At 42.8% G+C, this 26193-nt stretch overlaps 3 protein-coding genes across 3 annotated transcripts; 2 read left to right on the plus strand and 1 right to left on the minus strand.

Annotated features, from left to right (window-relative positions):
- Positions 1 to 23: 23 nt before the first annotated feature.
- MONOS_17293 (putative Protein kinase domain) lies at positions 24 to 11771 on the plus strand (the record flags this gene model as incomplete). The annotated part of the gene is made up of 5 exons (XM_067870199.1): positions 24 to 135; positions 299 to 386; positions 437 to 563; positions 643 to 6125; positions 6633 to 11771. The coding sequence occupies 5 exons, from the start codon at positions 24 to 26 to the stop codon at positions 11107 to 11109; spliced, it is 10287 nt and encodes a 3428-aa protein (XP_067731106.1). The 3' UTR covers positions 11110 to 11771.
- A 1031-nt stretch (positions 11772 to 12802) lies between these two features.
- On the plus strand, positions 12803 to 21427 carry MONOS_17294 (uncharacterized protein; the record flags this gene model as incomplete). Its single annotated transcript, XM_067870200.1, has 2 exons — positions 12803 to 13047; positions 13096 to 21427. 2 exons carry the CDS (start codon positions 12803 to 12805, stop codon positions 21425 to 21427), a joined length of 8577 nt encoding a protein of 2858 aa, XP_067731107.1.
- A 2613-nt stretch (positions 21428 to 24040) lies between these two features.
- On the minus strand, positions 24041 to 26189 carry MONOS_638 (phosphatase 2A activator). Its single transcript, XM_067876608.1, has 4 exons — positions 25860 to 26189; positions 25726 to 25813; positions 25401 to 25655; positions 24041 to 25318 (listed from the first exon to the last, which is right to left on the minus strand). The coding sequence occupies exons 1-4, from the start codon at positions 26151 to 26153 to the stop codon at positions 24492 to 24494; spliced, it is 1464 nt and encodes a 487-aa protein (XP_067731108.1). The 5' UTR covers positions 26154 to 26189; the 3' UTR covers positions 24041 to 24491.
- Between the last annotated feature and the right edge of the window lie 4 nt (positions 26190 to 26193).

The following is a 26193-nucleotide window of genomic DNA, read 5'->3' on the forward strand; positions in this document are numbered from 1 at the left end:
GGAATATTTCTAAAACTTAAGCAATGACCTCTGTTACAGAAGATTTGGAAGATTTAAAGCCAGATATGAACATCAAAGATACATACACTCTTACAAAGAAAATTGGGCAAGGAGCATTTGGAGTAATATTCGAGGGTATTTATCAATCAAAAAGAGGTCCTGTACGCGTAGCATTAAAATTTGAAAGTAAAAATGCAGTTAAAAAGGTTTTAAAATTGGAGGCATTTGTACTCAAGAAACTTCAAGGTTTTTTCTTGTTTTTCAAAAATTTACTTGTCATTCAATTATTCATTGTTAGCATCAAAATACTTTGCAAGATTTTATAGCTTTGGATATTTTAATGATCGTCCATTTTTAGCAATGGAACTTCTCGGACAAAACCTTGGGTTTGTCTTCATATTTTTCAATTTTTTATATTTTTTTCAAAATGACACAGAGAACTTGCAATGAGCCGACCAGAAAGGAAATTCACATACGGATGCGTTTTGCATCTTGCGTCTCAAATGCTAAGTTGCCTCCAAGTCTTGCATTCTATCCAATGGATACATCGCGACATAAAACCTGTATATATTCATATATTCTTTAAAAACTTTGATAATAATATTTTTTTTTTGTTCATTTATTTTTTAAATCGTAAAAAAGAGCAATTTCATCATTGGACGAGAAGGACGAAAATCACAACACGTGTATTTAATAGATTTTGGGCTTGCAAAACGAACACATCGAGAAGATGGAACACCTTTTCCAATGAGAAATAATGTTGGCTTCAGGGGAACTGCACGATACGCTTCAATAAATGCACACAAAATGCGAGATCTGGGAAAAGTGGACGATTTATGGTCACTTTTCTATGTTCTTGTTGAGTTCACAAAAGGGTCGCTGCCATGGATGAGATGCAAAGACAGGAACGAGATCGGGGTGATGAAGGAGAAGCTCCACGGGAAAAAGATTCTGGAGGATCTGCCGTCTGTCTTTCTGAAGATGTTCCAGTATTTGGAGACGCTGCGGTTCCCAGACGACCCAAACTACGAGTATCTGCTGGGGATTGTGCGGGAGGCGCAGATGGAGCGGATCAGAGAGGTGCACCAGGCAAACCAGGCATACTCCATCTTGGCAAGCGCGTCGATGATGCAGCTGGCAACACAGGAGTCGCTGTTTCCCTCTGCCTCATCATCGTCATCGTCTTCATCTTCCTCCTCTTCCTCTTCTTCTTCGTCGACTTCTGCTTCTTCGTCTGCATCTTCGACTGCAAACACATCTTCCTCTTTGCCTTTCTCTCAAACTCTGTCGTCTTCTTTTAAACAGTCTCAGCTTCTGTCCTCGACAAAAGGCAATGCCTCTTCTGCTGTGACGTCTGCTGCGCTGATCGACGACTGCTTTTATTGGGACCCTTTCGACTGGGAAGGCAACATCTCAGCCACTGCCCGTACGCCGTCTTCCCTCAGCTCGAAAATGTACGAGCTGCACAACTCGCCCGCCGTCACCCCAAAACGCGAGACGGCTTCGTTTGATTCGCAGAAGCACGCACTTCACAGCAACCTGTGCCAGTCTGTTCCATCACGCGACATCGCTGACAGCCTTCCTGTTCCTTGTGCCCATTCATCCACTCTGCAGCACACAGAAGCCAAAGAGGGAGCAGACAGGGCAACCGTTCCAGAGGCAGATGGAGAGACAGGAGATGCCTCAGCACAAGCAAACAGCACACAACAAGGAATATCCACACAGCCAGTGCAAAGCGGAGGAAGTGCCCTTTCAGGTGTCAGAATGCCCCATCCTCCTTCTTTAAGCAGCCCACAGAAAATGCTCGGCACTCTTCTGCCGCTTTCCTCGCACCGCCGCACGAGTCAGCGGCATCTGCGGAAGAATGTGCCGTCGATGTGTTCCGAGCAGCCGCCCCGCAAAGAATTCAAAGTGCAGTCAATTTTGCCCTTTGACAAACTCAGCCACACGAAAAGAACAAACACTTTCGCTGCACAACAGAATTGTGATGATGTGAAGGGGAGTTTTGCATCTGGGTCGAGTTTGTGCGCTCTTTCACCGCCTTCCCTGTCAAATACATTACCTCAACCATCAAATTCCATGCCTTCCATTTCAGCTTGCTCAATTGGATCATCCACAAAGCCAACAGCGCCTGTTGCCGTCTCCACCTCGTCTGCTGCTGGTCTGTCTCATTCTCCTCCTTTTGTCTGTGCCCCGTCCAACCAGCTCAACATCCCCACTCTTTCCACCCTGCAGGCAGTGAATTCGCCCCATCCAACGTCTCCCCAGCCCTTTTCGCATTTCACTCAAAAACAGAATTCTCACTCATCTCTGCCTTCTTCTGCTGATCCTTCTTCATCTGACAGCGTGTTCTCACCGCATCGCCCGCTGACATCTGGAAACAACAGCCTGTTCTGTCTGCTTTCTCCTCTTCCGTCGCCTTCCTCCTCTGAAAATGGAGCAGCTCTTCATCTGTCTGCACACACAGCACAACATCATCTGAATGCACAGGAATCAGACCAGACGTCTTCAAATGAGCAGATAACAGCCTCGTCACAACCAGCCACACTCACAACGATCAACACTGTGCAAACTGAACAAACAATGCCTGTTTCTCCTTTGCATCCATCAGCCCACCATTCTGCTGCAAACTCTGCTTTATTTTCATCTCCCTCCTCTCAGCTGCCCTCCAACCAGCATCAGATAAGCGACGTGCCAGCCACAAAGCCGACAATCGTTGAACAGCCAACAGCTTCTCTTCACTCCAACCATTCCTCTCCTGATCTGCCTACACTCCCCACACTCGCCTCTTACTCTGATTGTCCTGGTGTTACTCCTTCTCCTTTCCCAGCGTCCATTGCAAGCCCCTCTGTGCAGTCATTCCAGCTGCCCAACGACTCTTCCTTCGGATGCACCACGCAATACACACGCGCCCTCTCCTTCGACGCCTTCCATGCACAACAAGTGCCTGTTGCCTATCTGTGTGCCAATGCTCCCTCCAAAGACGAAGCTGAAGGAGATGCTGATAATGATGGAGAAGGCGAAGGTGATGAAGAGGAAGAAGACAGGACCACCTCTGACACCACAGGGAAGAGTGTGAGCTTTACCCAGACGCAGACGCTGATCAACACAGCTGAGCAGACAGTCAGCCACGAGCTGACGCAAACAGCAGACACCAACTCGACCTCGCAGAACTTGCAGCACCCGCGTTCTCTGCCGTCTGTTCTTGATGAGCCACACCTGCTCCTCCGAAAGGGGGCAGACGATGTGTCAGCTGCAGGCGACATAAGTGAATTCCTGGAAGGTGTGCATGATGAGATGCAGACACAGGAAGTGAGAAGGAGGAGGAAGAAAGGAGAGAGGCAGCCGCATTACTCGAGTTTGATCACTTTCCCTACACTCAGACAGACAGCTGCTCCAAGGAATAAGGAAGAGGAGCTACTGACAGCAACAGGACATGGGCAGCTTCAGATGAACATATCTCTCTTTTCACCACATTTCGCATCTCATACTTCATCTTCCTCTTCCTCTTCCTCTTCATCATCTTCTTCAACCACACTGGTATCTTCGTCCACTTTATCTGCCCAATCGCCCCAGACACCACAGATTATCCCTTCCTCCACACTCAATTCAGCGCACACGCTTTCAGGCACAAGTGTCACCCGCACAACAATCACAGGCGACAGCGAGGGAGACAGGCACTCCACACTTTCTGGTCTGCGCAACATGAAAGCAGCGAATCTGACAACATCGGCACTCACACCAGAAGCATCTGCAAGATCGACTGTGCAGACGACAGGAACCATCTCAACCACATCTTCTTCTTCTCCTTCCTCTTCCTCTTCCTCATCTTCTTCTTCGTCTTCTTCAACTAACATCTCAATTCCGTCAACCACTTCACCTGCTCCTTTGTCTCATGCCAAGAAGCATCCACTAACTTCACTTCAGCTGCCTTCTCTTTCACTTCACCAGCACATCCCTCACCAAAAACACCAGCTCGTTCAGCTGCCCCCGCATTTCCGCCCGCCCCGCAAAGACGAATTCTCCGATTCCCAAATTTCTCCGTTTTCTCCGATTTCTCCGATTTCGCAGTTTTCTACGGAGACATACGCCGAATACGATGTAGCGCCCAACCAGTCATCGCGCCGGACGATCGATATGCTCACGTCCATCCCGTCGAACTGCTCGTTCACTTCGCTTTCTCCCTCAGAGGCGCTGATGTGCCCTTCCTCCACTCGCCTGTCTGTGCAGTCACTCGACTCCACCAGCAGCACACCCATCTTCATCCCAAAGGCTGTCACGCTCTCTTATCTGCCTTCTCTCGTCGCCTCTCCTCCGCTCCTGTCGCCCTCAGACACAAACAAGAACGGAATGAATGGAAAGAGCCAGTTTCACACTGAACAGCAGGTGCTGTCGAATGAACAGCTGCTCCATCTCAACAGCCACTACGCACAATATATCGACAGTCTGCGGCAGATTCGCGAGGAAAAAGGAGCATCCAAACAGAAAACGAACACTCCACTGCAGATGTCTGAGACGGCCCAACAACAACAACAGCAGCAACAACAGCACCAGCAGAACAGACACAGAGAATCCTCACAATCCATCTCGTATGGCAGAAAAGTGCATTCTTTGTCATTCAACCGACTTCTCCTCCACCGCTGCTCATCTGCGCCTGCTCTGCTTGAGAACATCCACAGCCCCTTTTCTGTCTTTCCTGCTGTCAGCAGAGTGTCTCTTGAGAATGCCAGCAAACAGAACAAACTGCACCTTGCCTCTCCTCAAAAGTCCTCTCTGAACAAGCTGAGTGCGCTGGCAGGGGCAGAAGGGGCAGTCGTGCTGGATGTGCGGCAGATCAGCGAAGAGACGCTGATGAAGATTGAGCTCAAGCCGTATCAGCCGAAGCAGAGGCATCTTTTGTCCAAGCTGCTCTCTCAGCCGGACAAAACCAGCAGAGCCAGCCAGATTTCGAACACAAACTATCCGAACAGCACGCCTCAGCCACACGAGACGTATTCTGCTGTCTCCAGCGAGTGCACATCCAACGCCTATCCCAATGACATCGTGCTGCCCGTCCCGCAGCTCCCTTCCTTGTCGCAGGAAGGCAGTGTCTTCCCATCCGACAGCCAGAAGTCCTCCAATCCGCAGCTGATTCCACTCTCTGTCTCCTTCATCAGCAAACAGGACGACTTCTACAAAGAGATCGAGCCTCAGCAGACAGCCAGTGAGCAGCTGCTGATTATGGACCAGTCCTCTGCCGTGTCCAGCCACTCGCCCAGTGCAGCAGAATTGAACCTCAATTCCTGGTACTCCAAGACACAGAGCAGCGACGCCCCTGCATCTTCCTCAGAACAGACAGTGGCCTCTTCAACAGCTTCCTCAAAGGGAATGAAAACAGACGAGTCTTCTTCTTCCTCTTCTCCCTCTTCCTCTTCATCTTCTTCGTGCAAGTCGCCAAATGGGCAGTTGCCAATCGAATTGTCTGACACCGTTCCTCTTTTTGCTGCTCACAAGAAAGACACAATTCAAGCCTCGTTGATAGCAGACTCAGCTCAAATCCCATCAGAACCAAACAAACAACAATTGAAAACAGGATCAGTTGAGCATTTGCCACCAGAAATGTCATTTTCTGATCATATTTCGCTTTCTCTTTCAGAGTCAGATGCAAAAATGGAGGTGCGCCAGTCAACTTCTCCTTCTCCCTCGCTCGCTTCTTCGCAGGCCTCGCAGCTCCAAAACAGCCAGCCGCAACAAAAACAGACAGGCAAGCAGCTCCATCGGCAGGAAAGCAAAAACTCCCAAACGCCCACGGGAATATCATCAGAACATGGCTACCTCTCATCGCTGACAACTGCCTCTTCCTCCTCCAACACATCTTCACACACGCCTCTCTCTTCCCTTTCCTTGGCGCAGTCAGCTTCTGATGCTCGTTCTCCTCTTCCTCTCTCAGCAGAACAGCGACAGGCAGCAGAGGCAGCCCCGTCTCTCTCGTCTGCCTACTGCCCTCTCCAACTCCATTCGTCCTCTGACCATTCTGTCTCCACTTCAAGCGATGCCATTTCATCATCTTCTGCTTCAAAGAATCTCACTTCATCATCATCATCATCTTCTTCTTCGTCGTCTTCTTCTTCATCTTCTTCCTCTTCGTCTGCTTCTTCATCCCCATCTTCTTCAGTACCTATTTCCCCTCCATCTCTGTCTCCACCTCCAACTTCTCTGTCTTCTCCAAAACAAGTCTTTTCACCAACTTCCTCCTCCTCATCTTCTGCTTCTTCTTCCTCCTCCTCCTCCTCCTCTTCTTCTTCTTCATCCTCTTCATCCTCATTCACAGCTAACTCATCATCGAGAATGTCAACTCAACTGTCTCAGATTATTGTTCCGCAAATAACCAATCCTTCATCATCTTCTTCCTCCTCCTCCACATCATCATCATCATCATCATCATCATCATCATCATCATCATCTTCTTCTTCTTCTTCTTCTTCTTCTTCTTCTTCTTCTTCTTCTTCTTCTTCTTCTTCTTCGTCTTCTTTTTCTCCTCCTCTTTCGTCCTCATCCTCCTCATCCTCAGGCCATTCTCCTCCCATTCATTCGTTGATGGCAAGCTCTTGCACCCAATCCTCAGCCCGCTCCTCTCCCACAGCCTCCAAAAGTGCCTCTCATCAACCACCCATCGGAACACAGATAGCAAAAGCACCGCCTCTTCCAAAGGCTCCACAGTACACAACGTCTTCCACATCCACAAATGGAATGAACGCTGCAAAAGACTCACTCAGCTCGTCGATGCTATCGTCTTCTGCCTTGTCGTTCTCTGGCTGCGCCTCTTCGTTCTCTTCTGCGTCTTCCTCGACTTCCCTGCTGAATTCCCAGTCCATCGCCCAAAGATCAGTCTTGGCTTCTCTTTCTCCACTGATCGACACCTCAACCTCTCATTCTGCAGTGCCAACGTCGCCGCTCTCTCTCTCCAACAATCTGTCTGACCATCTGCCCCATCAGTCTGTTCCCTCGCGCATCGCATCCCAAACAATGTCTCATGCCTCGTCTGTCTCCTTCACCCTTTCCAACACAGAATGCACGGACTCACCGTCTCCTTCACAGAAGATGTCTGGTGTCAGACCGCACTCTGACTTCCAGAGCGACGCTCAGTTGGACAAAGCATGGACACCACAGCCAGCCAGTCGCTCGTCACTTGTGTCTATTGAACCACCCCCGTTTGGCCTGTCAACATCGCTGATGAATGCACCGGACACATCGCAGCTGGACAAAGACTGCTCTGCAACACACCTAACAACATCAGCCACATTCACTGGGAGAGAAGACAACACCACTCGCACTTCTACCATCTCCTTCATCCACACACTCGAGTCATCTGCCGAGCGCTCAGCAGCCCCTCCTCTTCGATCTGAGGAATCTCATCTTCCTTCGCTTTCTGCTCGGTCCAGCTCAGCCCCGCAGACTGCCTCTGCTCGGATGGGTGCATCCACCGCAACCACACCGCTGTGTTCTGAGCTGACGTCTCCATCTTCATCCACTGCACATCCCATTCAGTTTCCTCTGTCTGAAAGGAAGATGCTTCCACATGATGCTACATTTGCAACATCTCCAATGCATCCATCGCATCAGAGTGTGTCTGCAACTAATTCTCCGTTGTCTCCGCATTTGTTCACCCCAACAACAACAGTTGCTTCTCTGACACCGCGACAGCTGAATTCTCTCCTCAAACTGTCAATCGGCGAGCTTTTGTCAACCTCCCCTGAGATTTTGGCGCAGGTCATCCAATATGCCAGAGATGCTGTTATTTTGCCTTCCAATCGCTCTGATCCAAACAGCAACGAGTCACAAAAGCGAAACAATACTGTTCCTTTGTTCCATCCACTCCCAGTGAACGAAGCACTGAAGGCGCATCCTTCACTTCTTGCACAGACACAAGATGGAGTCGAACCAGATCGTATCGGCTTTCCGCAAAGCATCAACCTCCACTTGCCAATTGAATCATCTTCACCGGTGGAGCAGCCAATCAGCCCTTACTTGCACTCTCCGCTTTCACCAGACAACGGCAACTCTCCAAAACTTCCGCATCTTCAGTCATCGCAGTCATTCTCCACACTCCAGCTGATCCAGCCGCTGTCTCCAGAATACTCTCAGCACTCAGTCTCAATGCAGCGGCTGCCTCGCCTCAGGAAGCGCAGTCGCAAAGCCACTCAGTCTGCTGACGCGCTGACCCCAATTCGTCCCTCCACGTCTCCGCGAAATGGGGCAGGAGGACGAAGCCCTGGGAGAGCAAAGCACAACGTTGCGGATGACGCATTCATTCAGAACGGGAAGGTTGGCACACGAATGGGGAATAAGCTTGTGCTGGGAGATGTTGGTGAGCAGATGCAGAATGGCAATGCTGAACAGAAGCCAAGTCGATACGACTCGTTTTCACCACAGCAGCTGATGAAGCAGAGCCCATCCAACGTAGACAGCATCACAATCTCCCGCTCTGTACACTCTCCACCTGTTACATCTCCAACGGGAACACTCGATTTTCATCGCTATTCCTCTTTCTCTCTCACAATGGCATCCACAGCACTTTCTTCGTTTTCTCCATCTCCTCTCTCAGGAAACCCCACACCCCGCAAAGATGTGAAGAATCCCCAGCAAGCGATGGCTTCAACACCATCATTATCTGAACAATCATCGCTGCTCCAACCACATGCCAGTTCATGTGCGTCGAATGAGGAGGAGCCATCAGACAAAGATACGCCCATTGCTAGCTCCTCCTCCACATCTGATCCAGTCTGGTCTGCAGGCGACAGCATTTCGCCTTTTGCAGTGCGGTCAATGAATCATTCAGCCAGTTTGCCTTCAATCTGTCCAGTTACAAAGGCAAAGCACGTTGCATTACAGCCAGAATTTGCTTCAGTTGGACTTGAGACAAAGGCTCGATATCTCAAAGGAGTTGAGTCTGTTCCCCACGCAATTTATGCAATCAGTTCGCAGAACTCTTCGCCTTGTCTGATAAAAGACAGCAACAACAATAATGACAAAGCTCAACAAAGCGACCAGCCGAACTGCACAAATGAGTGTCTTCAGTTTGACAGCCTCTTTCCTCAGCCAATGCTGCCTTTGCGTTTGGAATCCGGCAATCTGAATAACTCCTCTCCTCCACCCTCTTCTCAATCAAAGCAGAGATGTCAAAAATGCAAAGAGATTCTTTTGTCAGATGACGATGCTGAGATGAGCAATGTATTACTTTGCAAGCACTCATACCCACTTGCCACTCCTTTGAGAGCAGATAAAAGCAATCGAAAGCAAGGAAATGAAGAGGAAGAAGGAGAAGGAGTATATTTCCAAAGCGATCAAGCAAATGGCAATGGAATGCACATATTCAGTAATGGTCATCCTGCTCATAATGATTCGGCTAATATCCAGACTGTTCATAATTCGAATTCGACAGAAACAGGTGAAATTTTGAGAGAAAGCCAGCCTTACAGCAGTCACAATGACCATTTGACAAACAATGCTGATAACGCACCAATGAAAGCTAGAAATGAAAGCGGTAGTAATCTGATGTCAGTGCAACTCCAGCAAATAGAAGAAGATCCAGCTACTGAGGCAAACAGTCTGGATTCTGCGAAGCTTTCGAAAGAGAAAGACAAACGATCCAGCGTGTTCTCTCGGATGTTTACGAGGCTGAAAACAAAAATGATGTCTTCGCCAAAAATTGAAATTGTTTCAAAGGAAGCTGCAGCATTGCCCAAAACAAGCGACGATGAAACAGCGACAAACACATTGAGAACTGGAATATCCGCACCTTCCTCGTTGGCTCATCTTTCTTCTGCTCATTCTGCCGAGAAGATCCATCAAAACATTGCTGCAGCATCTCCATATTCAACTGAAAATCTTCAAGGAATACACAACAACAGCGGTAACTTTCAAAGCGAAATTGAAAACAACGAAAAACATTCTTCTCTATCTCGCTTTGATACAACGGCAAAAACACTAATTTCGACAGAAAGCAATCAATCAATTCCAAATGCAGGTGAATTACAAAGTCATCATCAGAAGCATTCTCCAATGAGCAGCATGGTATTTGCGTCAAACTCCTCCACAAGCAGTCTTATATCCAATGAGCCAACATGCTTCGCATCAGCATCAGCCACAGCGATTGTCACTTCTTCTGACTCTGCGCTTCTTCTGCCAATTCAACCGCCAAAACCCCGTCCGAAGCTCAATATCCATGCACTGTGCATCGAACCTCCCTGTATTTCATCTTCGCCTTCCCATTCGATTCGAGGGCTGTCTTTGTCAACTCCCTTCTCATCTGGCTCGTCTTCTGGTTCTTCGTCGCTTTCATCGGCAAACTCCTTCTCTTCTGAAAGCTCCCACACAACAAACAACGACAGCGCACAGGCTGCGCAGAATCAAGACACAAATCAGACAGAATATACAGCTCGCACATTGCAGTCATCTTGCCCCTCGTCGCATCACACATTGCGCGAACTTTCAGGCTATCACTCTTCCTCTTGTGCTTCTTCTTCCTCTCAGCATTTGGTTCCTGTGAAATCAAATGCGGCTCAGCTGGATGTCGGAACGCTGATCCCTTCCACTCCTTCTTCCTTTTCAAATGCCTCCTCTGCTTCTTCTCGCTCGAACCCCCATCAGCCCAATCAGAGTCCCGTTCTTCCTCAGAAATCTGTTTCTCCACCAAAAGTGATTATGCCAATGAAGAACGAACCACTTTCTTCAGCTGCTATGCAACCTCCAATGGTGCCTTTTCCTGATTCATATCAGCCGCTCCATCTTCGGAACCATCTTTCTCGCTATCCATCTCCTACTCCTCTCTCTCCTTCCAGCTACTCCTCCTCTCATATGGAGAACTGCTCTGATGGCGAAGGCTCGACCACTCCTTCCCAGTCAACAGGCTTGTCTCATTCCACATCTTCAGATTCATCAACACACCCTCTCAATGTGAAGTCTTCAAGCTTAACTCTTCTGCAAAAATTCTCTACTACTTCTCCACTCTCTCATTCTATCTATCATTCATTGCAGCAGCAATCAATTCCGCTCTCCATTTCATCTCCACCTCTCCCTTCCTCAATTGGATGTTCGACTTCTACTCATGTGCTTGTCAAAGGAAAATAAGATGCACACAAAATAGAAAACATCAAAAGAGAAAATGCAACTTGAGTTCACGAATACGTGATGATGAAAGTATTGCCATTTCACAAAGGTACTTGGAGGTCAACTCTTAACGCGCAAAGAACAATGTTGAATAATTTTGTTGTTAATAATAAAATAGAGATTTATTATTATGATTATTATTCTTTTGGTCTTATGTATTCATTATTAAATTTTAATTTTTGTTTTTGTTTTTTGTGTAGCTATTTTATGTGGTTTATTTATGCAGACCTTAACAATTTGAAAATCTTTTAACCAATAATTTTTTATAAGCATATTGGTAGCTTAGGGGAGAAATGACTTGTCTCATTTGCAACATTAATGCTTAACTTTTTGTTTGATTATTTTTTCATGATTTTTATTTTCTGTATTGATTAGCATTTGTATTTTGTTTGTGTATGTTTTGAATATAGAATTTATAAAAGCTTCATTTTCGTTTAAAGTCGATTTATTGGATTGTCATTAAACATTAACCCCATTTTGAGTTTTATACCAAATTTTGTTAAGAAGATAAAAAAAATAAAAGAACTGAATCTGTATTTCTTTAATCTTTCTTTAATGTTCGCCTTTTAAAAATGGATTACATATTTTTTTTAATGTTAAAATCATGGCAATATTTGTATAAATTTTCTTTTCAACTAAATACAATATCAGTAATAAATATTCTCAAAAGAAAGAAAGGGGGAAAAAAGCTGCATTAAAAAAAACAGTTTCCGGATTATGCAAAAAAAAAAAATTAATGTTTTTATCGCACCAACATCAAAATTTTCGTTTCTGTTAATTGGAGATTCATTTACCATTATAATTCCTTCTGTCTATATCCCCATATTATTTTAAAATGAATGTGGATAATTTTTCTGTTTGGTTTTTAATCTTGGTCATTAACATTTGCATCCAATCATACCAACCATGCACGAGTTGTGGAAACACTGCTCAAAATCGCGAACAGATACCAAATCATATTAACATGAATGAAATCAAACAAAAAACAGAAACTTCTTCTTCCCAGCTTCATTTATTCTTTCATCACCATCACATATCAAGTGACACAACAAATGAATCACCAAGTCCATTTCAAGCTTCCAGAAGTGCCTGTTCACTTCCAGAAGAAGATATCAAAAAACACGCTTTTGATCGCAATTCTTATGAAAATGATTTCTCTTCCAAAGATAAACAATCTGCAAAACATTCACACATTCCAAACAATCAGCAATTCATGATGGCTGCTTCTTTCTTTTTGACGAACTCAACTTTCACAATCTGCAACTGCAAAAAACTGCAATCAAAAAACAATGCATCCTTGATCATCGCTGACAATTCAAGAGTCGAATTGGTTGCTTGCAGCATAAATATTCTGTCTTTCAGCAAAGTTGCTCCTCTTCACATTCGTGGTGGGCTGATTGTTGCACGGAATATTTCATTCATTCAAGAAATGGATGCCTCTTTGATTCCTTCTTTGACCACTTCACCAGATCATGCAAGACAATTAAAAGCAAGCTTATTGATGTTGGAGAGCTCATTCAACTCAATCTGTGTCTCTTCCCCTCCTTTCATTGGAAATGGGTTCTTTGAAGATGTTGACATTTCAATGTGCACATTTCTGAATGTTTCCTCTCATTTACCATGCTCTGCAAAACACACCAGCAATCACAATCAAATGGGTGGAATGGCTAATTGCTTTGTCAGTGATTGCACATCACCACTTTATGAAACCATAATATGCGCTTCTTTTGGAAAAGGCTTCTTCTCATCCAATACAACCTTCATTCGCGCTGATAACACACTCTCAAACAGAAATTACACAAGTAATGCAGGATCATTTTCTGAAGGTGAAATCGAGTTCACCAATTGCAATTTCACTGGTTGCACTGCGCAGCATGGCGGAGCAATTAGTGTAAGTGAGTTATGCTCTCTTATAATCGAAGCTTGCTCTTTTTTTGAATGTTACAGCACACATACTGAAGACCATGGATTTGGTGGAGCAGTCTTCTGCAACGGATCAAGTTGTGAAATAGTTTCATCAACCTTTATAAAATGTCAAGGATCTGGAAGAGTTTCTGTTGGAGGAGCTTATGGGCATATTGCAACTGGATCTGCTTTTATCAGAGAGAATAAATTCAATAATTGCTCAGCTTCATATGGTGGAGCTGTTGCATGGTACCTTGGTGGAAGTGGCTCGATTTATGATTGTGAGTTCATAAACAATAAAGCAATGCGCAATCGTTTTGCAGGAACAGTGTTTTATCGATACAACAAGCAAAATATTGAAATATCGAATTGCTCAATATCTGGGGGTTCTGCTCCCTTAGGAGCAGGAGGCCTGGACATTTCTGACAATGATCATAATACATCTCTGCTCATTCAATTTTGTCTGTTTGAGAACAATACTGTGCAGAAGGAGACACATGCAGCAGATATATATCTCGGAAAAGGATACGATGCTGATACTGCTGTGAACGAAATAAAACACTGCTTCACACTTTCCAATGCACCAAGGCACGTCGTAATCTGTGCCAGATATGCAGAAGAATGCGGAGATAGTGGCGTAGCCCATGATGACTGGCTGCCATCTCCTCCCTCAGTAATACACATCAGCAAAGATGGAAGTGATATCAACACATGTGGGAATATTGGATCTGAATGCAAAACTGTGGAATATGGAGTGACAAGGTGGAGATCTCAGTTGAATCAAAGCATATTGCTATTCAGTGAAAACTACATTGAAAACAACATAGAGATCGAATCGAAACACATTGAAATCATTGGGGTTTCTGTTAACGAATCAAAAGTTATGTTCCTTGCCAACTCAACAACTGTGGACTTGTTTTATGTTGCAAACGGCTTTTTGAAAGTTGATAGCACTTCTTTTGTGTGTGTTTTTAACAGGACAGCAATACATGTTGTGTCTCCTGGAACATTGCAGCTGGAATTGTGTGCATTCACAAAAGATCTCTCTTCAAATCTTCCTTCAACACAATCGCTTCTCCAAGTCGATGAAGGAGAGCTGAATATGACATCAGTGAAGATATCTGGTTTTGCATTTGCTCAAGGCTGTGCTGTTGCAATTAACGACTGCAAGATGGCCACTCTTGTGAATGCATCATTCTCCAACATTGTGAGCAACCAGAACGGAGGATGCATGAGTGTTGTTTGCAGTGAAGCACTTGAGGAATCATCCAGCATTTCATTTGATACTTGCGAATTTGACGCTTGTTGCACTCAAGGAGATGATACAGGAGGCGGAGGGCTGTTCATCTGTTTCAGCACAGGATTTAGTTGCACTGTGGTTGACACAAGATTCGATCATTGCACTGCAGCTTTTGAAGAAGGAAAGAGCGGGAAAGGAGGGGGATTGATGATGGATCTGAGAGATGAAAACTCAATCTTCAATATCTCAGGCGCACAATTCACTTCTTCGAACAATGCTGCCTTCGGCAAGAATGCCTTTGTCCACTCTCCCAACTTGAATGCAAGCATCCTTTTGCCTCGTTTTGGGTTTTGGCAGGAATCTGACTCTCCGCAGTTGCTGATGGGCTCAGACAAGAGGGTTCCAAATACAATTATCCCCTTGGAAATATTCCTCAAAACTCGCGGTGATTTTGTTTTTGTGTCTTCGACAGGAAGTGACAACGTTTGCTGCGGACATCCATTGTACCCATGCAAAACACTTTCATATTCGTTTGATGTTCAGGCTTCAGTGAAGAAGAAGATCAAAATCTCACAAAAAATAGAATTGAAAGAGAAGCTTGCGCTCAATGAAGTTGGATATGATGTTGGTGAACGTAATCTTCTGTCAACAATAACAGTGATAGGAACTGGGCCGATAGAAGGAACGGGAGGACTCATAACCACAAGTGTGGACTGTTCATTTGCAGCAATAACCTTCACCCTCTCTTCAACCTCGTTAACACCTTTTTCGTCGATTTTCGATGTGAGAGATGAAGAGCTCTTTATGACTGACTGCACACTGACAATATCCGAAGACCTCGAATCATCAGAGATTATCGAATACTCCTTTGCATTGGTTTCAGAAGGTTCAATCAACTTTGCACACTTTTTGATTCCCGGAATGCTTTGCGTCTCTCAGCCAATCATATCAATCACTGGCTCGCGCTCAAGCTGCGAAATTGATTTCTTAAGTGTGAACAAAGTCACAGTCAAAGGAAATAAAGGGTTAATTTATGCAGCAGACAGCAGACTTCTCACAATTCACAATTCTTCAATTGAAAGCTGCAGCATGGATGAATCTAGTCTGATTGAGATATCTTCAATTCAAGTACTGGAAGCAAAAAACACTTCCTTTCTCACAATTACGCGCTCAAAAGGAAATGGATCGTGCTTTGACATCACAGCTGGAAATGCAAATGAACACCAACTTTCAGTCGAGAACTGTTCATTTGATGGCTGTGCTGTTGCTGAAAATGGGAGCGGGGGTGGTGGATTGTTTTGTTCTCTGTCGAGTCCACGTTCATTGTCAATCACTCTGTGCACCTTCAATGGCTGCGAAGCACCTTCAGACATGCTTGAAGGGTTTGGTGGAGGGATATTTCTCGATCTTGTTAACTCAGATGCTGGATTTGTTGTTTCAGCTCCATCCTTTGCAACAGAAAGCCCAAACAAAGCAAAACATGGAAGCGATCTGTTTGTCTGCTCGCCAGATCTGAAAGCAAGCATCACAATGGAATCTCTTCCTTTTGCAGCTCAATGTGACCATGGTTCATTCAATAACTTGCAAGGATATTACGGTGAGGACCATGAAAATGCAGTTCCTCTGGTTCTGCTTCTGGAGGATGTCGGACAAACCCTCTATGCAAGCCTCAGCAATGGAGCCAATACATTTGTTTGCGGGTTTTCAGATTACCCATGTGCATCGCTGGATTATGGGATGCAGAGATTGGCCCAGATCAATGGGAAGGCAATAACCATCAGCACTTCAACAGAAATCAGAAACGAAATGTGCTTGCATAATGCTGAGGTGAAGTCTGCAAGCAACTCGAAAATGAAAATATCTTTTCTGAAAGCTGTGAGCACTCTATCAGGAAAAGTATTAACTGTCTCAGGGGATTCTTCGATTGAACAGGCAATGCTTGCAATCCCATCATCATTCAACAACGATGTCCTGTCGCTGATTTTCTTGTCTTCTGAAAGCAACTTTTCAATGGTTGAATGTCTGCTCAGCATGCAGGAGGGCGAAGTGGATCAGGTGAGCTTTCAGCTGTTTGAGTTGTGCGGAGGAATCCTCAAAATGGATCATTGCTCACTGCAATCTGATTGCATCTCTCATGCACCAATTGGAGTGAGAGCAAATGAAGATACATCTTCGGATGCTATCACTTTGAAGATCATGAACTCTGTAATTGGCAGTTACCCCCTTATTTGTGTCATTCCTTCCACAAATAAACACCAAAAAAATGACAATGCAAACAACAACGTTTTGACTCTTTTTGGATGTTCATTTGAAAAGATAACTCGCGAAGATAATGATGCTAATTGTGCAATATTGTTCTCATCGCTTGTATCAATGGATATAGAGTGCGACCAATGGAATGCAACAGATATTAAAGGTGCGCAAAGCGATGAAGGAGGGGCATTGAAGGCAGTGATTGGCTCAACTGGCTCATTCAAGATCAAAAACAGCACATTCACAAAATGTTGCGCAGAAAGCGAAACAAAAGGCAAAGGAGGAGCGCTGCTTGTAGACTGCTCATCATCAGATGCCTTTTTGCTTGCGGATATAACTTTCGAAATGTGCAACGCATCTGTAGGAAAGAATATGTTTGTCATTTCGTCTGATCTCAATTTATCAATAACAGCAGAAAGACTTGCATTTGACATTTCTGCTTCAGAAGCCAGCAATAATCTGTTCGTTGGAAGCGACTCAACAAAAACAGATTTTGATCTCCTCCGTTTCTTGATCCCATTCATTTCTTCTGAGATATGTCTGAGCAAAAACAACGGCTGGGACGTTTCAAGGTGCGGAGGTGAGGGAGAGCCTTGCATGACAATACAATATGGACAAATGCACTTTCCTTCTTCAAGCGATGAATCCGATTCAGCATTGAATAAATTTGTTGCAATGGATGAGGTGCTTGTTGACTGCGAGGTTGATGTGACAAACATGGTTGTTACATCAAAAACTGTGGAGAATCATTCATTGCTGAAATTCAATCCAGTCATTTACCCCAAGCCAGGAATTGAAGATGTATGTGACTCGGTACTTGCAAACACAGGTGAATGCAGCTTCTTGAATCTTGGCATCTGCTGTAGCTGCAGCGCAGAATGGCAACACTCCAGTTTGATTTGCTCATCAGGCAAAAGCCTCTCTTTCAACAACTGCATATTTTCTGGAGTCATTGGCGAGACAATCACATATTGCGTGGTTGTTTGCTTGTCAGGAATATGCGAGCTGAGTTTTTGTTCGTTTGAATCAATGAAGTGTGCACATCACATTGCAATGACATCTTCTCTTGGCAGTCTTTCCTTGACAAACACAACAACAAACAACATCGAGCTCACTGGAAAAAGTGTTATTGCTGCTCAACAACAGCAAGAAGCACACCGAGCGAACGATGGAGAAGGTCACACAATTCAACTGAAGTGCTGCACTCTTCACTCGCTGCAACAGAGCACTCCTTCAGATCCATCCATTGTTCAATGTCTCACAAGCGAAACAATTACCGTTTCCGTCCTGAACACATCGATAAAGAGCTGTGGAAGCAGCGCAAGCGAGAAAGGAGGAGGCGTGATAATGAAGTTGAACGAAGGAGGATTGCTCGAGTGCTGCTATTCGAACTTAACTGGTTGTTTCTGTTCCACAACTGGAAGAGGAGGTGCAATGTATCTGGACTGCACAACAGCGGAGACAGAAGAGCTGGCTCCATTCAAGTTTGTGAACTCAACATTTTTGGAGAACAGAGCATTCAGGGGAAGAGACTTGTTTGTGAAGTGCAGCAAGATCGATTCACAAATCGGACTAGCCCAATTCCAGCTCGATTTTCGTCCTCCGTTTGTCAAGGAGCTCGCAATTTGGGGCTGCACAGACGAGCACTTCGAGAACGAGGAGGATCTGTTGCTACTTGTGATTGCGTATCAGAACGAGATTGTATTTGTCTCGTCCACAGCTGAAAACAATACAGACTCACGCCAGTGCGGAGCAGCCAGCGGACCATGCACTTCGTTGAATACTGGTCTGAACCATGTTATTCCTTCAGTCTTCAGCAATTTGCTGATAGACAAAGAGTGCGCTGTATCTGGAGAAGCAAGTTTGAGAGACGTGACCATGAAATCAATGCAGCAGGAAAATGAAAGGGGTGTGATAGCGATGAATGCAACAATCGAGAAAAAGTCAAATCATCTTCTCGCTTGCTCTTCCAGAGTGGCAATCGAGCATTTGACGTTCTTGTTTGGGAATGCCTTTTCTTCAGAACATTTGTGCCTTCTCTGCGTTATTGACGGGAACTTGTCTGTCACAAACGCATTGTTCACTCAAGAAGCATCTTCGCAGAATTCCGACTCTCTCCTGAACTGCTCGATTATCCAGTTAGAAAGTGGGAGATTAGCAATGAACGAATGTTACTTTGTATCTCTCCACATCTGTTCGTCGTGTTTGACTGCAGTAGGTGGAGAGTATTGTTCTTTCTCAAACACAAATATAACTCATGTGGATGCTAAAACGGCAATAAACTTGCACAATCTCACCAAGCTGCTCATCCATCAAATGCATGTTGCTTTTTGTCTCTTCGAGGATTCATCCATGATTCTTCATGACTGCAGAGATTGCCAAATCGAAAAATTGCAAATGAACAAAGTGCAATCAAAAATTAATGTAATTGCATTCACGTCAGACAGAACTGATGTCAAAGCAAACATTCGGTGCTATCTCTTGGAATTCGAAGATATATCTGTTTCTGCAGGATCGTTGCTTTTCATTGCATGTGAAGACTCCTCCACAGAAATGAGCAACTTAACTTTTGATGGAATAACCCTTTCCAATGGATGTGTGGTGAATGCCGAATTCAGTTCATCAAAACTGAAACTGAAACAATCATTATTTTCCAACATCACCAGAAATTCTGCTGGGCCATGCTGTTTATCAGCAGAGTCACCATCATCTCAAGTTGCAATGGAGGACTGTTCATTCGAGAAATGCAAATCAGCATCAGCAAAAGGGAGCATCATCAGCATCGCAGGATTAAATCAAGTTGAGATCGCTTCATGCACTTTTGATGGGGCGAATGCTGCGCGGAACACAAACGAGAATGAGGAACATTCAGGAGAGGTCTGTCAGTGGAATGGGTCTGTTGTCGATTTGGACAAGAGTTCAGCGATGATAAAAGACACAACAATTGCCAATGCATCAAACGGAGGATTGACAGTGAACGAATGCAATGTCACAATGCTGAAAGGCGAGATGCTCAACAACAACCCGAAGATAGAAAAATACCCTTCAGCCAGGAGAAACATCATTTGCTTTGGCTCTGCAGCACTGAACATTGGAAGCTTGAAAGGAGGAGATGGCGCAAGAGACAATTCATCTCTGTGGATTCTGAATAACGGATGCAAGCTGGAAGGGTTGGCTGCAGGAAGGCAATCGCCCCTCTTCATTCCAACACTTGGGTCTGTAGAAGCAAATGACTTGGGAAGCTGCACAGAGCTTCGATTTCATGGATCTCTTCTCCTTCCTTGCAACTTGTCATATCGTCTTTCCATCACTCAAGGCGATGCCAGCCTCCTCAATGTGTACCCTCTTGAAAAAGATCAAAGCATATCTGAAAATGAAGCCCATTCATCCATTCTTTCATCAATTGTCTCAGATCTCCCTGATAGTGCAGAAGTTTCTGTATCAATTCTGTTTGGAGACTTGAATTCTCCGTCTTCAACAGCTTCTTTCGTTCTGAAGAACAGAAGCGTGCCCAAGGCAAATGGAGGCGAAAGGGTTGTTGAGGGAGGAAAAGAAGAGAAATTCTCATGGATATTGATTGTGTGCATTGTAATTGTAGTCGTACTTTTAATTGCATTGGTAATATTTGTTGTTCGATGGAGAAAACAGAAGAGAAGAACAGAAGAATTGGAAGTGATTGTGGAAGACACAGTGAGGAAGGATCCGAAGGCGTTTGAGATGGTGACGATGGAGATGTCTCCTGAAGCGCAATGGAGAAGAGCAGAGAAAGAGGCAGAAAAGAGTAATGAAGAGAGGATAAAGAAGAGGGTGTATGAGAAAAGCTTGGGACATTCAGAGTCATCGGAGCATTTGTTGAGCGAGAGTGGATCAACTGAATATATTCTGGGGAGAGACTCAGATAAGATTCCTGATTGGGCTCTTGAGAAGGTTGAAGAAGAAGAGATTCAAAAGAGATCACCATCGCCTTCCATTTCATCCACTTCAACAACTGATTCAGATTCAACTTTTGTTCGAGGAGAGGATCTGTGCCCCACCACTTCATCAATGTCTAATCTGGTGGATGCAATGGCCTGTTCGTCTCCTCATGAAAAGCTGATTGTGGATCTGAGGGATTCGCTTTTCATGCTGTTGCATGGGAGGAACGAGAAGAAAGAGATGGCGATTGGGAGTCTTCAACAAAGGGAGCAAACAGCTGCTCAAATCCTGTTCTGGGTGGCTAATCTTGCTCTCCACTCGTTTGATGAAATGGATAATCCAGTTCAATCGCTTGCAAATCTGAGTCCGCATATTGTGCTATTCTCAGAGCACATGGTCATATGCATTGCCCTCCATTCTGACTGTTCTTCTTCTGATGATTCAGACACATCATCCATTTCATCAACATCAACCATTATCACATCAACCTCTGATTGCTCGACAGCAAACAGAAATGGCAGGGACTCACCTCCTCCTTCATCTGCCTTCGAGGATGATGACGATTACAGAAAGGAGTGCCTGAGGTGGAAGGCACCAGAGCTGATGGCAAACAGAAATGCAGTTGCAACAAAAAAGACAGTGTCGTTTTCGATTGGGATGATGCTGTGGGAATGCTTAACACTTCAGATCCCATTTGGCGAGTATGAAGCAGAGATAGCGGCACGGAAGATTGTCAACGGAGAAAGGCCAAACATGGGGAATGCAGACGACTCCAGATTGGGTCAAGTTATGAGATCTTGCTGGAGCGAGAACTATTCAGAGAGGCTGTCGCTAAATGAGCTGAAAAGAGAGTTCATCAAGCTGTTTCCCGCTGGAAGCGTAATGTTAACAGTAACAGATGCCATTACGTTTGAATCGTCAAGCAAAGGCAACGAAACAACAACTTTATCGACAACATTCAATTGAAATTCTGTGTTGCATTCATTACAAAAAGGAAATGCCTCATGCTTGTTGAAGCATCTGAGCTGCAAAATCAAAAATGAATCTTCGACTGTGAAATATGAAAAAAAAGAAAGAAAAACAAAAGTCATATGAACGGCAATTGAATCGAAATAATATTTTCAAATCATCACCATTATACTGATCAATCATAGACTTAAAGTTTTAAGTTTCAATGTCCACGTTTTGCTTTCCACCTTTTCAACGCTTTTGCTCTTTTTTTCATTTTGAAAATTTCATTTAATTTTCGATTTATCACCATTTCGTTTTCCAATATCTCAATATTTCCTTCCGAATTCACAAACATTTATTCAAAAACATAAGACTCAACAATTCCATACCACTTTTGTAATTTGTTCATAATAGTTATCCTTTCACAGATATGATTTTTTCTTTGGTTGTGCTCCTATTGCAGAATAGAACTTTTCCTTTTGTAGCCTCAAGTCTGAAAAAACTTGTAATTGATTACTCATTGCATCCCATTTATTGCATTCGTGCAATGTTTTCATTCTTTCCTCTTCCACTTTCATTCTTCATGTTTAAATTCAAAATTCATCATCTCTTTCTTTTCCGTTCCATCGTTTTTGAATCTGCTTTCACTTTCTATTTTCAAAATTTCTGCTGTCCATCCTTTTCAGTTTACTAAAGTTCTTTTTTATTATTATTTGCCTGTAGCGTTTCCTCGTTGAATGCAATTCCTGTCTTTTTCATTTGCCTTCCTTATTCTCTTTCTCTTGCTAAATCCTAAGAGCTCAGCTCTTTTCCCATTTGTGTTAACATTTCATTGGATTTATTTTTTCGCTTCTCCAATGCGTCTGCAGATCTTTTCTTCTTTCTTTCCAAAAGTGTGAAAAACAAAAAACAATGGGAAAAAAAAATAAGGAGACATACTAGAAAATCAAAGGATGATTAAGTACGTTTTTTCTCTCTTTGTTCTCTTCAAATTTTCTCAATCCATTCAGATGTGCTCGCTTATCAATCAAACACCTTTTCATATCCACGAAAAATCGTTTTTGAACGCTTTTTGTAATTAACTGAAATAAAACATCCAAAATGTCCCATTCAAGTTGCTCTTTGGCTTCTGTCTTCTCTTTTTCCTTTGCAAGCCAAGCTGTTGATGTAGTATTCATCTGAACGAGGATGAGCAATTCAACTTCGTAAATAAATAAAATCAAAAATACAAGTGTTTTGGTGAAGCATTGAATCAGATGAAAATGAAAAACCTTGCTTGCTCTGTGAAGCTCCAGACATATTCTTGAAATATCATTGGAGATGCCATTTCTTGCTGTGATAGCAAATGGATGCTTCTTTCATTCCTTCCTTCATTTTTTCCTTTCTTGCTTTTGTGTCTTTCGCTGATCTAATCAATCAAAACCCCTCTTTTAAACTTGCGTGAAAGAAATTTTGAATAATTGCTGACCATTGAAACGGCATTCCGGAGATACAAACAGAAAAAGCCAAAAAAAGTTATCTCTGAGTCATGCATCACCTTCTCTTCTGTTAAAATGTTGTTGATATCAAATTTGATTGAATTAGATCTCCAAAGAAGCAGTTTTGAAGGCCGCCAATCAAGCAAAATGCATTTTTTCAATCTATGTCTCTTCCATGAATTGTATAACAAAATATGATCCACTGAGTTTTTTCAACGTATGCCCATGCATGCATCCAAAAGCAAATCGTGCTCTAACTTTTTCGCGAACTTCTCACTTCAAACGTTCCAAAAGTTGAGAATAACCTTCTTTGTTGATGCCTTTTCCCAAATTTCATTCATGCTTTTCTATTGCAACTTTCTTTTGTCCTGAATAGCTTCAATGATATTTCTGTCGTAGAGTCGTGCTTTTGTGTAGATTTTTTCAAATATCATAATGAATTTATATCTCATTAAAATATTTCAAAATTATGCTGAAAATTTTTGTGTAAAATAAGGCAACATAGTGTGAAGTACTTCCTTTTGTGTATGTCTGGCTTTTTTCAATTGATGTTTAAATTTCATGTTTTGGATTTAAATCAAGAACATTTGATAGCGATGAATAAACTTTCTGAAGGCTATTCAGTTTCGTTTTGCCTAGTTTTTCGTATTAATTGCATGTATTTCTCCACAAACAGCAGCTTAATTAATAAATTACCGGATGATTCTGGCTTTAGTCATCGAAGAAAATTACATCAGATGATATTCACAATATTTGATTGTCATCTCGTTTTTTTCATCTTTCAAAACAAATACAATTGCAATTGCAGAAATATACTTGCACAGTTACACGTTCAAATAAGTGGAGCAATTTTTATGCAATTGAAAAAGATCTCTCACACATAATGGCAATTTAAATTCTTTCAGATTGCCGTTGCTTTGTGCATGCTCACTGCGAAAATAAATTTGCATATCAGTGCATTAACACAAGATCATCTATTGTATATAATTGCGAAAACAATAATGCTCAATTAATTTCTAAAAAGGCAAAACCATGAAATCAATATAAACCATAAGTATTTATTGAATCTTTCTCATTTTAAAATTTCTTTAGTGTTTCTCAAAAAAATCGTTTTTTTCCAAAAGGCATATGATTAAAAACAAGGATTGTGAAATTATAAAAAACTTTTTTTTAACAATATATCGATTCAAAAAATGAAGATATCATTTAACAAGCAAAAAATAAATATCTGATTAAAAGGAAAAACAAATTTGAGTTCTGTGAGCTTTGTTACAATGTAAAGCAAATTCAAAAGCAGTGCCAATATAGAAACAGTGCAGCATGCACTTCCACCATCAGCTAAATACTAAAGCTTGCTGTTACAAAAAAAATTGTATCGATTGAATCTTATAAATCTTTATGATTTGTGCGGAAAATTTTTTGAATAAAAAATGTCTTTTATCAAATGTACCAAGTCCCACATACAAAAGAAAGATAATTATGAAAACGTTGTTGATTAAATAACCCGAAAGGAAAAAATTAAAATTAAAATAAAAATTACAAAAAAAATTATGCAAAAGACATTGAAAATAAGTTATGAATTATTATTTCAAAAAAAATAATTATGGATGCGGAACCAACTGCTCTGTCTCGGTTGAGTGAACTTGCAATTGAGAAGAAGATTCCTTTCCAGCAGACGAGTGCTGCTGATTAGTTGCATTGGATATCCCAGGAGAAGGAGCGGGAGAGTAAAATGGAGAAGACGAGGCAGGAGGTGTGTGAACAGGGCTTGGAGCAGCAGGGTGAGGCTTTGTTGACGAAAGATAGACAGTTGAAGAAGACGAAAACGGATTGGATGACAAAGGCATCTGCGGAGGTGTGGAAACAGATGTGAAAGAGGCTGTGGAAAAGGAAAGAGACGAGACACGTGGATGGGGAGGGACTCCAGAAGGCGATGCGTGTGTTGCCTGAGGCTGAGCAAAAGAAGAAGAAGAAGAAGAAGATGATGATGATGTAGATGATGACGCAAGTTCTTTTGCACCAGATCCAGCTTGCATTGGAGACTGATGCTCAATGCTTTTTTCTGCAGAACATGAAAGTGATGACGAATTGTCGCCTGTTCGTTCTGCATCCATCGCCCTCTTTTCACCGCCAAACACTTGAGGCTCTTCGCTTGCAAGAACAAACGGGAGCCATTTGCCAAAATAAAAGTGTTGAACGATTGGAGTTTTCGCCAAAACCTCTTTTCTGAACATTTTAAACATCCCATAATTCACTTTTTCCCATTTCTGAACATCAGAAGCAACAGAATACAAAATTGGTGAATGCTCATTGAATGGGCCAGACTTCACTTGCATTATATAACTGATTGCGTCATAATATAAATAATCATCTTTTAATTGTTGAACAATCCTTGCATCAAGAACTGAATTGACAGGATATGCAGTTCCTTTACAACATTTTTAACAAAATGACACAAAGACAAAAATTAACACTGTAAAAAACAATATTTATGCTATTATAAAGCAAACCAATAAGTTGAGAAGATCCCCACAAAAATGGAATAAACTGATAATCATCAAGTCCCCAAACCCCATGAGAACCTGCTGGCTCCATCCGATACTTAACTTGTAAGTTTCTAACGAGCAATAAATACCTTGGAAATACTCTCAATCCAACAGCAACCAGGTCGTTTTGAGAAAAACGAAATATTTCATTTAGACATGTCAAAAGACATATAAATGCTGATTCATGACCTGTTCCATAATCTATTCGAGTAGAATTACCTTCAAAGCACAAATTTACATTTAGTGATTTTATCCCACTTCAAAACAATACAAATTAATATATTCAAACCAAAGGAATCATTGAAATATGGAATAAGTGTTTCTTTTTCAACTTTCATTTCCTCTCCAAGAATAGATTCCATAAATTCTCCTGCTTTCTAACAACTCTTTGTTAATAAAGTTCATAAACAGAAAAATACAAACAGCTTCAATGGCAGCATGCCATTTTCTATATGCAGGATTTCCATATCTTTGACTTTGCTTTTCAGGAGGATTTTGTTCTATCAACTGATTCAATTGATCTAATACATCAATAGCAGCATTCAATGCTCGATGAAAAGGTGGGATTGGATCTCTAAGTTTCTTGGAGCAAATGCTTTCATTTACTCGAGCAATGAAAGATAGCAATCGACGATACGCTTCTGTTCTTTGGTAAAACTCTGTTAATTCTAATGAATGAATTTCCTTTCGAGGTATTTCCGGAACGGACCGCGCCATTCAAAAAGGAAATATTACGTTTTGTAAAACTCGTATGACC

The sequence above is a fragment of the Monocercomonoides exilis genome (genome assembly GCF_001643675.1).
Source record: "Monocercomonoides exilis strain PA203 chromosome Unknown scaffold12-1864167, whole genome shotgun sequence".
Taxonomy (NCBI): Eukaryota; Preaxostyla; order Oxymonadida; family Polymastigidae; genus Monocercomonoides; species Monocercomonoides exilis.